The sequence below is a fragment of the Gorilla gorilla genome, chromosome 14 (genome assembly GCF_029281585.2).
Source record: "Gorilla gorilla gorilla isolate KB3781 chromosome 14, NHGRI_mGorGor1-v2.1_pri, whole genome shotgun sequence".
Lineage (NCBI taxonomy): Eukaryota > Metazoa > Chordata > Mammalia > Primates > Hominidae > Gorilla > Gorilla gorilla.
Genome location: NC_073238.2, coordinates 60131398 through 60145956, shown reverse-complemented (window position 1 = coordinate 60145956; position 14559 = coordinate 60131398). Strand labels below are relative to the sequence as shown.

Sequence of the window (14559 nt, the reverse complement as noted above, 5' to 3'; positions counted from 1 at the left end):
ACCATGTGAACAAAGATTATATGAGTATATATAATAGTTTCAAATGTGTCATCGAGCACAAGCCTTAAAATATATTTTATATTAAACAGTAAATTGGTAACTGTTTGAAAAAACAATTCACCCAATTGATATTGTTCACTATTTAATAAAATTCTGTTTGACAAACCTCTCTCTCTGTTGTCACGACGGTCTCGCTCTCCATGTCTTCTCTCAAAGGAAGAATCCCTTGCTTGATCTCTGTTGTCTCTTTCAGGATATCTGTCTCTTTCAGGATAGCTACTTCGAGTTTCCCAGCTGTCATGATAGTTGCTATTACTACTGTGACTATCAATTTGAGAACCTCTTGAGCCTCGACTTCCTAAACAAAGGATAGACACACAAATGTTTACCACATACACTTTATTCAACAAATTTCATCAGTCATAATCTTTCCTCCTAAAAATCACTAATATATATATTTAATATTCCAAAGTGTGGTAATCACTCCTGAAAAGAGTATCAAGCAATGAATCAGAACCAAGGTGTCCAATGACTGACCTGAGTAGACAAAGTCCCAGTTTTCCCTACTTATATAAAAGTCATATGATAAAATCATAAAATAATAAGATTCATTAAAATTAACCTGTCCCCCCCAAAAAACAAAAAATAAAAACTATTTCTTCATATTTAATTCACAGATATATAAAAAAATGAAAGAAAAAAATGGGTACATATTATTGCTTAAATACAGTTTACAGTGAAAACATTCCAACATAGAAAACCAAGGTTAATGACAACATTAAATTGTATGTGAAAATTTTCATTAACAGATGTGGGAAACAAATGTTCACAGTGGCGTTGTTGATAACAGCCAAAACCTGCAAAGTACACTAATGTCTTTCAACGGATGAACAGTTAAACAAACTGTGGCACATGCATGCCATGGAATACTATTCGGCAATACAAATAAATGACTGATACATGCAACAACTTGGATGAACCCCAAGAAAAAATTATGCTGAGTGAAAAAGCCAATCTCAATAGGATACATATAGCATTATTCCATTTACGAGACAATTACAGGACAAAGGACACATAAGAGGTTGCCAGGGGTTGGGGCCGGGGGCCAGGGGAGGGTTGTGGCTATAAAGGGGTAATAAAAAGGAATCTTAGGATGTTACAGATGAGTATCTTGACTATGGAAATGGGCTACACATATGATAAAACTGCATAAAGCTACATACAGACACACACCCAAGTGCATGTATACTGGTGAAATCTGAATAAACTCTATGGATTGTACCAATGTCAATTGTTTGGTTTTGATACTATGCTATAGATAAGATGTTAGATGTTAACATTGGAGAAGTTGGGAGAAGGATAAACAAAGTTTCCCTGTACATTTATTTGCAATCTCCTGTGAATTCCTAATTACTTCAAAACAAAATGAAATTTAAAAAAAAACTTTTTTTGAGCAGCGAGGGTTAGGAGTAGAGAAAGAAACAGTACTGGGGCTGTGATAATCTAGGAATATCTGGCAAAAACAAAGACAGAAACTCTGAGGGCCCTGCCCTCAACCTCATAGAATTACCATGGATAAATCTTTGACAAAGATGAGTTCACTCCAAACTTAAAAGAACATATGATGATTTCCAATTTCATCCATGTCCCTACAAAGGACATGAACGCATCATTTTTTGTGGCTGCATAGTATTCCATGGTGTATATGTGCCACATTTTCTTAATCCAGTCTATCATTGTTGGACATTTGGGTTGGTTCCAAGTCTTTGCTATTGTGAATAGTGCCGCAATAAACATACGTGTGCATGTGTCTTTACAGCAGCATTATTTATAGTCCTTTGGGTATATACCCAGTAATGGGATGGCTGGGTCAAATGGTATTTCTAGTTCTAGATCCCTGAGGAATCGCCACACTGACTTCCACAATGGTAGAACTAGTTTACAGTCCCACCAACAGTGTAAAAGTGTTCCTATTTCTCCACATCCTCTCCAGCACCTGTTGTTTCCTGACTTTTTAATGACTGCCATTCTGACTGGTGTGAGATGGTATCTCATTGTGGTTTTGATTTGCATTTCTCTGATGGCCAGTGATGCATCATTCTCAGTAAACTATCGCAAGAACAAAAAATCAAACACTGCATATTCTCACTCATAGGTGGGAATTGAACAATGAGAACACATGGACACAGGAAGGGGAACATCACACTCTGGGGACTGTTGTGGGGTGAGGGGAGGGGGGAGGGATAGCTTTAGGAGATATACCTAATGCTAAATGACGAGTTAATGGGTACAGCACACCAGCATGACACATGTATACATATGTAACTAACCTGCACATTGTGCACATGTACCCTAAAACTTAAAGTATAATAATAATAAAATAATAAATAAATAAAAAAGAAAAAAAAGAACATATGACAAACTAATCCACCCAAAGCCAGAATCAAAAGGCACTTCCCCAAGATTTAAAAAACAAACAAAAACACAAAGAATACAAATGTAACAGGCTTTTGAGACCTAAAAGAATTACAGCATGATTCTACGGGTATTTTAATAATCAAAATAGCTGTGAAAAATATTTTAATAATTAAAGACCCGGAAGAAAAAATTTAAAACATTTTTAAAGACTACAAAAAGGCTACATATAACATCTAGGAAAGAATGGATTAACCATCAGATTAGATATGCAGCTAAGAAAAAATTGGTAAACTAGAAGGTAAGCCTGAGAATATGACCTAGAGGCGAAACAGATAAAGAGATGAAAAATTTGAAAGTTAAGAATGAAAGAAGATACAATGAGGAGATTTAATCTGTCTAAAACTATTTGTTGTTTAGAGTTACATTTAAAAAAAAATTAAGCCTGAAAGGATGGAAAAAGATATATCAAACAAATACTAACCAAAAGACAGCTGCCAGCAAAACAATCTTCAAGAAAAATACAGGCTGAATGCCCTTTATCTGAAATGCTTGGGACCACAGGTGCTTTGGATTTTGGAATATTTGCATTATATTGGTTCAGCATCCCTATTCTGAAAAATTGGAAATCCAAAATGCTCCAATAAGCATTTCCTCTGAATGTTATGTCAGCTCTCAAAAAGTCTGGATTTTATCAGTTGCTAGTGGCTATAGAAAACAAAAAACAAAAAACAAAAAAAATTATATTAAAAAGTTTTAGATTTTGGAGCATTTCAGATTAGGGATGCTCAACCTGAACCTGGCATAAATAGTCATTCTATAATGAATAAAGAAATAAATAACTCAACTTACGCGTACCTAATAGCAAAGCTTCAAATATTCAAATAAAAAAATGATCAAACTATAAGAAGAAATTAACAAATCTACAAATTCCACAATCATAGTGAAAGACTGAACTCACCTCTCTGTAACGACAGAACAAACAGACTAAGAAAAATTACATGTAGATTTGAAAGTGTAGTTAAACAAACTTTATCTTAGAGAAACATATTTTGCATTCAACCATTACAAACGCAACTCCTTTGAAAGCATATGCAGAACACTTATAAAAACAGACCACTGAGCCACAAAATAAGAGTTAACAAATACATATCCCAAAGAACTGACTTTCAACAGAGTATTTTCTGACAACTAAAATGGGGGGAGAGAACTTAATCCTTAACACAATAAAAAGTATCTGCAAAAAATCTACAAACACCATACTTAGTAATAAAATGCCAGCAACAATCCTTTAAAATCTGAAACAAAGCAAAGCCCTTTCTACTTATATTTAACACTGTACTGATAAAGATGCTCAGAAGGTTACTGACAGAAAATTAATAATCAGAAAAGAAGAGCCAAATCAGTGTGTTCCTAGGAACATTTGTTAAGAGAATCTAATTAGATCAAGAAAATACAGCAACATCATTTAAATGTAAGATTAATACACAAATGCCAATTACCATTTCCATGTACCAACAAAGCATTAGAAAATGCAATGTTTTAAAAGACACCATTTAGTGACATATGTACACAGTTATTCACTAAAGCACTGTTTGAAAGAGATAAAGATTGGAAAACCAAAATACCCAGTAATGCAGCACTTGCTGACTTTATGGTATATTCTACAATAGACAACAAGTACCAAAAGAAGAAAATAGCTGTTTACCACAAAGAAAGACATGAAAGATATTTTTTACTAGTTGAAAATAGTAGGATATAAAACAGTACATAGTTTTTTCCAGTGTTTTTAAAAATTAGTTTTGTAAAACCAGAGGGGAAAACAAATGGATATATATTTGCTTGTGTAAAATGTTTTTTGGGAAGAATACATACAAAGCTGGCAAAAGAGTGGTCAGGGTACAACAGAGGCTTTTCACTATATATCCTTTTATACATTCAAAATTTTGAACCATGTAAATACATAATTTACATCTTACAAAATGTAAAAGTACTATTTAAAATGGCAATAAAAAATAGAGGATACACAGGAAAAAATGTAAAAAATATTAATGAGAAATATTATAAATTGATTACGTTGATGCATTGAAATAAAAATCCAAGTTTTTTTATGAAATTAAAAACCGTTTTCTAAAATTGATATGAAAAAGTAAAAGGTCAAGAAAACACAAGGCAGCTCAAAGAAGCTAAAGGACCCTCAACACAAATATGAAGCTGTAATACTGACCAAGGATCGACTAACAGACCAATGGAAAGAATAAAAGTGATCAAAGTTCTGTAGCAGTGTTGGGGAGAGGGGAGAAAAGCAGGTGGAGGTAAAGAGAGGTCTAAAGAAGGTCATGATAATTAAGTCTCAGCAGTTTGGAAATAGTTACAATATATTTAAGTCATTTGGGTGATGGCAAATACTTTTTATGAAAAGAAAAATGGCTCAAGATAATAACGTGTGGCAGTTTGACAGGGTCTGAAGCAAGTACAAATACTGAAGAATACACAAATCAGTCATTTCTGATGCCAACAATTTTGAAAACCCACCACTTTAATCCTACTTTAATTTAATGAACATTTTATCATATTTATACCTATTTAACAGAAAGCAACTTCCTCGTGATTCTACTTTTTTGTCTGATAGTGATTTTCTTAGTGTTCCACATTAATCAAGATGATAGGCACGACTGGATATACTTAGGAGGGGTCTAGCTCAAGCTCCATTTATCTTTTGCTATTTTAACTAGTAATTCCAATTAGGAATTTATAAGGAAGACTACAAGTTCAATTAATTAAAAATTACTGTGACAAAATGATAACGAATGTAAGAAACAACATATTAGAAATCTTAGGAGATTTTATACTTTCTATATAAGATATAGTTCATAGACAAGTCAAAAACCTTACCCTTTTCAGGTAACTCAGGAACCCTCCCCCTACTTCGGCCCATTCGGTCATTTCTAATTTCACTTCGAGACTCATTTCTGGACTCATTCCTTATTTCCGTACGAGAACTTTCTTCTCTCAAATGGTTTCGGCCATAACTCCGGGATTCTTCTGGATATGTATCCTCCTTTCGATGAGTATCTCGACCTTCACGGTCCCTGTAGTCATGGGCATCACGAGTGGACCGAGAATCTCTGGGATCACGGCTCTCTTTGGTATCCCTGCTATAATCCCTCATCTCCCTTGAGTCCCGCATGTCTCTGGAGTCTCTTAGTTCCCTTCGGTCCCTAGTATCTCTGGCATCTCTCCGATCCCGACCATCTCGAGGTTCTCTGTCATCTCTGTGGTCTCTAGAAGAGCTCTGATCCTGTTCATACTCTCGTTCTTCTCTTGAGTCCTTTTCTCTGTCTCGTTTGCCCCTAGTATCTGTAATGCAATTTTGGAAATTGATTGTAATTGCTTTTACAAAGTTTCAGGAAACTAGAAAACATATTTAATACAGAACTTTAAAAATTTTATTACAATGACAATTCGTGTTCTTTGGAAAAAATAAATAAGAAGCTAAAATTCCAAAGATAATTAACACTTGATAACAATGTTCTTCATTAGATAAACTCCGAACATGAATTTCCTCTGCCCCAACTTACCTATACTTACAGATCCTAAACAACTGAAACAAATAGGTTCATCTCCTATCATTGATGGCTTACTTTTCAGAAACCACTTTTAGATACAAAGACACTTCAGTTACTTTAATCTTTTCTATCAACTATTAAGCTAGGCTAAACTAGACCATATGTGACCTCCTCAAATGTACTTAAGCACTTTAGGGTAGCCTATGGTTAGTAAGCTAGCTGGTTGAGTGATACTATTATTCACTCTCTTTTCCTGCACTGTTTAATGGTACAACATTCATGTGTGCAAGTCTTTAAAGCTTTCTCTACTTAGAGCATTTTCTAGCTGGGTGACATGGCATGTACCTACAGTGCCAGCTACTTGGGAGGCTGAGGTAGGAAGATCACTTGAATCCAGGAGTTTGAGTTCAGCCTGGGCAACATAGTAAGATGAGACTTTTTCTCTTTAAAATGAACGAACAAAAAAGCATTTCATACAAAAAATAAATACTTGCACTTTTTAAAAGCTGGACTGAACCACAGTGATTATCTAAACAAACCATGTCATTTTATAATAAAGAAATAGAGGCCCAAAACTTAGATGGCTTAGTCAACCCCATAATTTGCAAAGATTAGAAACCACTCTTTACATATATTTAGAAAGGGCACAAACTGATTATAACAAATCTGATATGAAGCCAAAGAATTAACAAGAGAACCTCAAAGGATAAATTCTGCCCTTTTTATCAGATTCTTCTGCAAGGTGCTCTTATACTCTGGAATTGCCCTAGTCTAAGGCTATTTTGGCAACTCCAGCAGCCTCATGCCCAAAACATTGTAAGTTTAACTCCTTTTCTCTTTGTCCCTAGTGGCTAGGCCCACAGACTTTCTCATGGACCCAAACATCTTGTAACCACAAGGCCCTTAGACCCTCATCAATAACCTATCTCCCCCACCAATTCCTTTGTCCATATATCCATATCCACAAACCCTGTTTAAGGACAAAGGCAAGAGGCAAAGATCTGACATATCTCCATCCCTTTCTGTGAATATCTTTCACTTCTATTCCTCCCCCAATACCAACTGTGCCTGAAAATGTGTTCACTTAGTGCCAGATCTTTTTCTCATGATGCGCCCATCTGTCTTTACAAATACGTCTAGGTACTGTATTTTCTTCTTTACCTGCCTCCCTATCCTTCCACCGAAATTATCCTTATTTCAGAAAATGACATCTAAATAGAGAGGAACAATTGCCTGCTAAATCTCCCATATGGAAAGTTAAACAGACATCTTCCTTACAAAGAACTTAAAACGCCTATGATTTAAGTCCCTTCTTAACACAAGCATTCCTATGAGACTCAATTGCTTATTATTTTCCCTTCATTAGTATGTTTAATAATGTTAATGGAGTTTTCATTCAATAAGTAGTCATTAAATATGTACTATATTCCTGGTCAACTCTAGTTGTTAAATATCTTATTAAAATTTATAGTAAGTTACAATATAAGAGAATTTTCCCATCTTACCAATGTTTCATAAATACTGCTGTGCTGACCTAGTTCCAAAATCATACATACAAAAAAAAAGTCTATCAAATAGGTGCTTTCTCCAGTCCCTGCCTATTTTCTTGAATATCATTCTCATCCGCCATTTTCTTGAACAAAAGAACCCGACTGATTATTGCTTGCATTGTTGATAGGAAAAGAATACTAAATTCAACATGTTTCATAGGAGACTGCCGTACTCCACTCACCGAGAGGCGCTTAAAGTGCATATTAAATATAAATGTTGTTGCAAGTAAGCATTTCCTGAGTACTTATTATGTTAAAAAATGAACACAGGAGAAGTTAGAAAACAGACTTATTAAGTTGAATCTACGAAGACCAGAAGCTTAGACAAGAAGTAAAGAAAGAGATGAGAGCTATTAAACAGGCTTTATTGCCAGGTAACAATAAAATCTCAGCTTGAACAGGGAGTAGCAAATCCAAAGTTAACTCAATTCTCAGGGATCTAGAAAGGAAAACTGCTTCGCTTACTTCTTTATTATGACCTAGAAATTTGATGACTCGGTTTGCAATGTCTTTCTACAATTCCCCCCAGCCCTCACTCCTTTATCAAAACACTTCTGATGCTTTCAAACTATGCTCTCTGATTTGTTGCTTTTCTTCCCTTCACCTCCTTGTTTTCAAGACATTAACTCAGTGATTGAAAAGGATGCTCTAAGAATCAGATGGCCAAAAATTTCTAGAACTTGAGAGTACTTACTCAGCAGAACATCTTTTATTATTATTATTATTGTTATTATTTTTGAGATGGAGTCTTGCACTGTTGCCCAGGCTGGAGTATAGTGGTGCGATCTTGGCTCACTGCAAGCTCTGCCTCCCGGGTTCAAGCAATTCTCCTGCCTCAGCTTCCTGAGTAGCTAGGACTACAGGTGCATGCCACCATGCCTGGCTAATTTTTTGTATTTTTAGTAGAGACGGGGTCTCACCATATTAGCCAGGATGGTCTCAATCTCCTGACCTCATGATCCTCCCACCTCGGCCTCCCAAAGTGTTGAGATTAGAGGTGTGAGCCACTGCACCTGGCCAGAACATCTTAACTAAAGAAAGCACCAGCTTAGCATACCTGTAAATACCAACTTGTATACACCTAATAGCTAACATTCCCATGTTGTTAAGCATCTCCTATTGCCCTCAAAAATTCTAGTCTGTGTGTTACAGAAGACTTAACATAGCAAAGTCTTTCTCCATCTCTTAGTACAACAATAAAGCTGGATGTTCAATTTTTCAATTAAAAAAATCAAAGTACAGTACACACCTTCCCTCCTTTCATGACGTCGATCATGAGACTGTGAAGTTCGTTCATGATCATGTCTCCCTTTCTCTCGCATTGGAGAGCGATGTCTTGGAGGACTCTGCTTTCTCTGGGGAGACGACAAAGAATGTGAAGGATAAGGAGAGGCAGAGCGTCGTAAAGGTGGAGTTAGTGTCCGCTGATAAGATGGTGAAGGAGTTCTTTTTCGACGAGGAGAAGGAGAATGTCTTTGAATAGATGATCCTGATTGTGAAGAAGATGAGTGATGTCTAGAAGATATAGGAGAATGATGCTGTCCTGCTGGGGAAGTAGACCTACAAGGGAAAACAATAACAATAAAACATGTATTCAAGAGCTTCATTTCTAGCCAAAGGAAAATCTTTAAAAACAAAAAAGTGAATATGAAAGTACAGACAATAACTTCAGAATAAATTTTAATTCACAATGCTGTAAAATTCTAAGTAAGTCACTTTTTTAATGACATGACTTAACTTTAAGTCAACTAGAAGCAACAGTTCAGGAAGAGATATGCAGTGCTTTTCTCCCAGGCTTTGGTGCCAAAGTACACTGCATTTTCCAACATACACCATCTACCCTAACTTAAAGTATGGAATTCACTCTGATAATCTCTGACAGTGTGAACAAATACTTAGAGGGAGAAAACCCACAAACTACGGCAAAACATACTACTGAGATCTAGAAAGAAAGTGGCTTTGAGAATGCCTGTAAATTCATGGCTATGGTAAAAGGGGAGCTAGCATCAGCTAAGGCAAACAAAAAGTCCACGCTGCATGGGTTGACATTTAGGACTACGAAAGAATCCTAGAATTAAGGAAAGGATAACAAAATATATACTGTCTTTAACTTAAGTAATCTGCCTTCACTGTGGGCAGCACAAACTGAGAGTTAGTTCATAGTTCTTGGTTCAACTAAGGCCTCCCCTATTCCCTTCAAACCATTTTCTTTCACTGCTACCAGAGAAACAACACATAACCTCATGAAACAGATGTGATCATTAAGCACATCTGAATCACTCCTAGAGTCTATTATACCTGGGTCCTGTCCAAACTTTTGTGCAACAACTAAGAAGCAGCAGGAAATAATGATTAAAATATAATATTCTAGACATGCCCAGATAAATATTCCTCAAAGCAATCATCTCAAGAGCTAAAAGCTTATTCAAAAAAATTCTGATTTTTTAAGTCAAAGTATTTCCGTAATTATCTTCAGTGTCTATGATAAATATTTTTTTAGTATGTGCAGTGATGGCACAAATCATTACTAATTCTAAACCAGTTTCTCAACCCTAGCACTACTGACATTTTGTACTGGGTAACTCTTTGGAGGAGGGGGAGTGTCTTGTACATTATATATAGGATGTTTAACAGCATCCCTGGCCTCAACTCACTAGATGCCAGTAGCATCCCTCCCATTCCAAGTTATGACAATAAAAAATTACTCCAGACATTGCCAAATGTCCTCTACCAGGCAAAATCACCCCCAGTTGAGAACCACTACCTTAAGCTGTGTTGTTTATAAATGATGCCTTAGTAAACCTTTTATCAAAAAAAGGTTTCAATCTATAAACTATGTTACTAAGTCAGGAATGTGATCTAATATATTAGAAAGAATATGCAGAAAAGAATTTAGGCAAATAAAAATACCTCTGGGTGACAGTAAATAAAAAGTCAGCTAACTAGAACACTACACTCACTTAAACATCAAGTTTTCTGTGACTTGATTAAAGCTTTATACTTTTAATAAAATAGTGATTCCTTTCTAACAAAAAAGATAAGCCATAAGCTACTAAAATTTAATTGACTCTAAATAGAAATTTATTAACTTAACAGCTAATATGAGTGGAAATACTCAACGGGTCTTAGCCAAATTTGGAAAACCATTTATGATCAATGCCCATCTAAACGCATCCTACTGAACAGAAAAATCACTGCAAGAGTAAAAATTAGAGCCAGTATTGTCTGGTTGTTTTCAATTTCAATTTCAATTTCAATGTCATTAGGTTCTAGTAAATTTTTGGGGGGATGGGCGGGGGGACAAGGTCTCGCTGTCACCCAGGCTACAGTACAGTGGCATGATCATGGCTCACTGCACTCTTGGCTTTCTGGGCTCAAATGATCCTCCCACCTCAGCCTCCCGAGCAGCTGGGACTACAGGCACATGCCACCACACTCAGCTACTTTGTTTTATTTTTTATAGAGACGAGGTCTCACTATACCCCGGTTGGTCTTGAACTCCTGGGCTCAAGCCATCATCCTGCCTCAGCCTCCTAAAGTGCTGGGATTATAGGCATGAGCCACCATGCTTGATGGTTCTCGTCAATTTAAAAAACTAAAGAATGAATGGTTCTCCATTGAACTGATATTTTGGTTACTTCTGTGTTTATTTCTGGGGTATACTTAAAATTGTTTCAAGAATGTCTACAATAGCCTTGAGTTATTAGTTCATAAAACTTAAAAAAACAAAACAGTTCACATATACTACCTTTAAAAAACACATTAGGGTCCAATCATGTTTCTATTCAACTTGATGGCTATAGCATGGAAGAAAAAACTTCAAACTTAGGATAATTGGGCTATCACATTAAGGTCAGAACACTAATGGGTTGTCAAATAATGGCTTCAACTTTTTAATCATATTTTCTTTTTACTCAACCTTCACCTATGTCCATTCTGCATATATAAAAGGTATGATTCTAAGCAACGAAACTGTCTTGAAACCTGGTGAAAATTAATAGTACTTTGGCTATAGACTATTACAGAGCTATAGTAAAGTACATTTCCACTTAGAATAGAAGTAACTTCAGATTAATTCGTCTTATGCTTTATAATTGGCTGGTTTCTTATCTGAGGGAAAAAATTAGTGAAACTTGAAATTCAAATAAAGAAAAAAGGAAAGTTTATTTAATGAAGAGAAGCTTAATACCTTAAAACAAAAACCTGTATAATGTAAGCAAGAGCACTGTGATTTATTGTATCCAGGGAAAGTTGATCTTTAGTCTGACTAGATTCCAATCAAACACTTTTTAGTGCTGCTATAATTAGGATATGATGTGGTGTGGAATGAGAATATTCAGGGTATATTTCATTTTGGGAAAAAATGTGAAAAGTTAAGAAATTTAAAAACTCCTCTCATTCAAGATGCAAGTAATTTCACCTGCAAACTAATAGGTTTACCCCAGACTTACTTAAAAATAGTAACACCAATGTTTCTTTCAAAAAATGGTTTCTATTCCTCAAATATGAAAATATGCTTACATAATGCACTAACATTCATATTTTAACCTTTAAAATCATGTAAAATGTATACATTTTTAAAAAACAAAGGTAATATGGGCACTACCAAAATCATCTCTGTTTTCAGTGATAAAATACAACATAATACACATTTTGCAAGTAGAAATATTTAGGTTCTATTATTTTACATATGAAGTTTATATTTATTAAATCATTTTAATTCACTCAACAAATATTAAGTGAGCACATACTAAGCTCCAAGCATTATTTTTGGCAACGAGGATACAGAAATGAAGAGAACAAAACCACTAACATAATAATAGTAATGACATTAATAATAGCAAGTAACATATATTGCTACTATGTGTGTGACACTATTTTAAGTGCTTGGCATATATTAACTCACTTAATCTTTATGACAATCTAATAAGGTAACTGAATGTGATGGTTAATTTTATGTGTCAACTTAATCCATTTATGCCTAGTGTTCCATTATTGGAATCCTAAGCTTGTGGGAGTTATTTATATCCTACTGCTCAAGGTCTCATGGCCAAGGTCTGATTTTTCACAAAAAAATTTGCAACTTCTGACATAACTGGGTTAACTGGGTCATGGAATGGCCCAGATATCTGGCTAAACGTTATTTCTGGGCACGTCTGTGAGGGCTTCCTAAAAGAGTCTGGCATTTGAAATCAGTAAACTGAGTAAAGCAGATGGCCCTGACGAATGTGTGTATCATCTGATCTACCGAGGGCCTGAACAGACCAAAAAGGTGAAGGAAGGTTACATTCTCTGTTTGCCTGACTGCTTGAGCTGAACGTTGATCTGCCCTTGCTTCTCAGGTCTTACACTCTGAATGGAGGCAGCTTTCTACCTCTCACACTTCTGAATTACACCACCAGCTTTCCTGGGTCTCCAGCTTGCAGCCAGATCACAGGGCTTTATAGCCTCCATAATTGCATGAGCCAATTCCTTAAGTAAATCTCATTCTAGACATATCTTCTACTGGTTCAGTTTCTCTGGAAAACCTTGACTAATACATCGAGGGAGGACTGGAAACCAGTCTATCTAGTAACAGAGTCTACGGACCAGGGAGCAAACCAACAATGACAAAGCAAGACAATTTCTGCTAATTAATGTAACAACATTTATACAAAAGGACAACAAAATAGAACTGTTAGGTCCAAAAAAACCACAAAAAGTATGTGCTTTTTACTTTTGGAGTTTAAAAACAATCTACATGTGTATGGCAGGAATACCGGCTATTTGTCTTTTTCTAACCCTTGATCACAAAACACAAAAAACTATGTCAGGGTGACTACTCTAGGTTGCTTGGTAAGGAAAGGACCTTTACTAGAGGATATATTTGAGCCAAGTGCTGAAGATCTGAGGGAAGAGCTTTAGGATCAATAAGCACAAAGGAGGTAGGAGGGATCTTGATGTATAAGAATAGAAAGAAGCCAAGTGGAACCACAATTTATGAGAGAACAGAGTCTCATGAGGGAATCAGAAAGCAGGCAGAGCCAGATGTGGGCCACAGGTCATGGTAAAAGTCAGGATTTTATTCTAAGCATGAGAGAAAGCACTGGAGAGTGTTAGGTGGTTAAGTGCCATTTAAAATATAACAAGATCTTACTCGTCTAAATAAACCTGTAAGATGAAAAAAGAAAATGCTTCTGTGTGATTTGTTTTACACCTAGTAGCTTGCTATTCTTTTGCAGCAGGCTAAATACTCCCTGGAAAGGGAATCATTTCTAACTGAACAATCTTACAGAACTAGGAGGACACTTGTCTGCGGGAATCTTTTAAAAGATCACTCCTCCATAAATACATAATGATACTTGTAAAACAGATTTGATTAAAAAAAAACCCTCATGTAAGTTCTAGATAATACAAGAAAATATTCACTAAGGTACTAATAATTTTGTTCAGATTTCATTTTTGCATGCACAAACGCAGTATGGTTGACTCTTGAACAACACAGGGTCCACACTTACGTGTGAGTTTACTTCTGCCTCTGCCAGCCTTGAGACAGCAAGAACGCCTCCTTTTTGCACTTCTAGCCTCCTCAAAGGGACAACCTTTATAATGATCCATTTCCACTTAATGAATAGTAAATATATTTTCTCTTCCTTATGATTTTCTTAACATTTTCTTTTCTCTAGCTTACTTTGTAATAACAATACAGTATATAATACAAATAACATACAAAATATGTGTTAATCAAATGTTTATGTTATCAGTAAAGTTTCCAGTTAACAGTGGGCTATTAGTAGCTAAGTTTGGGGGGAGTCAAAAGTTATACAAGGATTTTCAACTGCACAGGGGTTGACCCCCTACCCCTTCATTGTTCAAGGGTCAACTGTAATTTCAAAAGTTTCAATTTCAGAATAAAAAATGTTAAAGACAACCCTTAAATTAACCCATCCTTTAATGCTATTCAAATCCAGAATAATTTAACAACTAATACTTTTATGAAACGTGGTTCAAGGTAAGAGCCTTACATAGACTTATTCAACAACATG

General features: G+C 35.6%; 1 protein-coding gene across 25 annotated transcripts in view; it reads right to left on the bottom strand.

Moving 5' to 3' along the window:
• Nucleotides 1–14559, bottom strand: part of ZC3H13 (zinc finger CCCH-type containing 13) — a 97285-nt gene that overhangs the window by 25104 nt on the left and 57622 nt on the right. For all 25 annotated transcript variants that reach the window (XM_004054477.5, XM_055359599.2, XM_055359607.2 and 22 more), the window contains 3 exons: nt 8784–9094; nt 5311–5775; nt 167–358 (listed from right to left, as the gene is read on the bottom strand). In XM_004054477.5, the coding sequence (XP_004054525.3) occupies nt 167–358; nt 5311–5775; nt 8784–9094 (968 nt within the window). The remainder of the gene's footprint in view (nt 1–166; nt 359–5310; nt 5776–8783; nt 9095–14559) is intronic.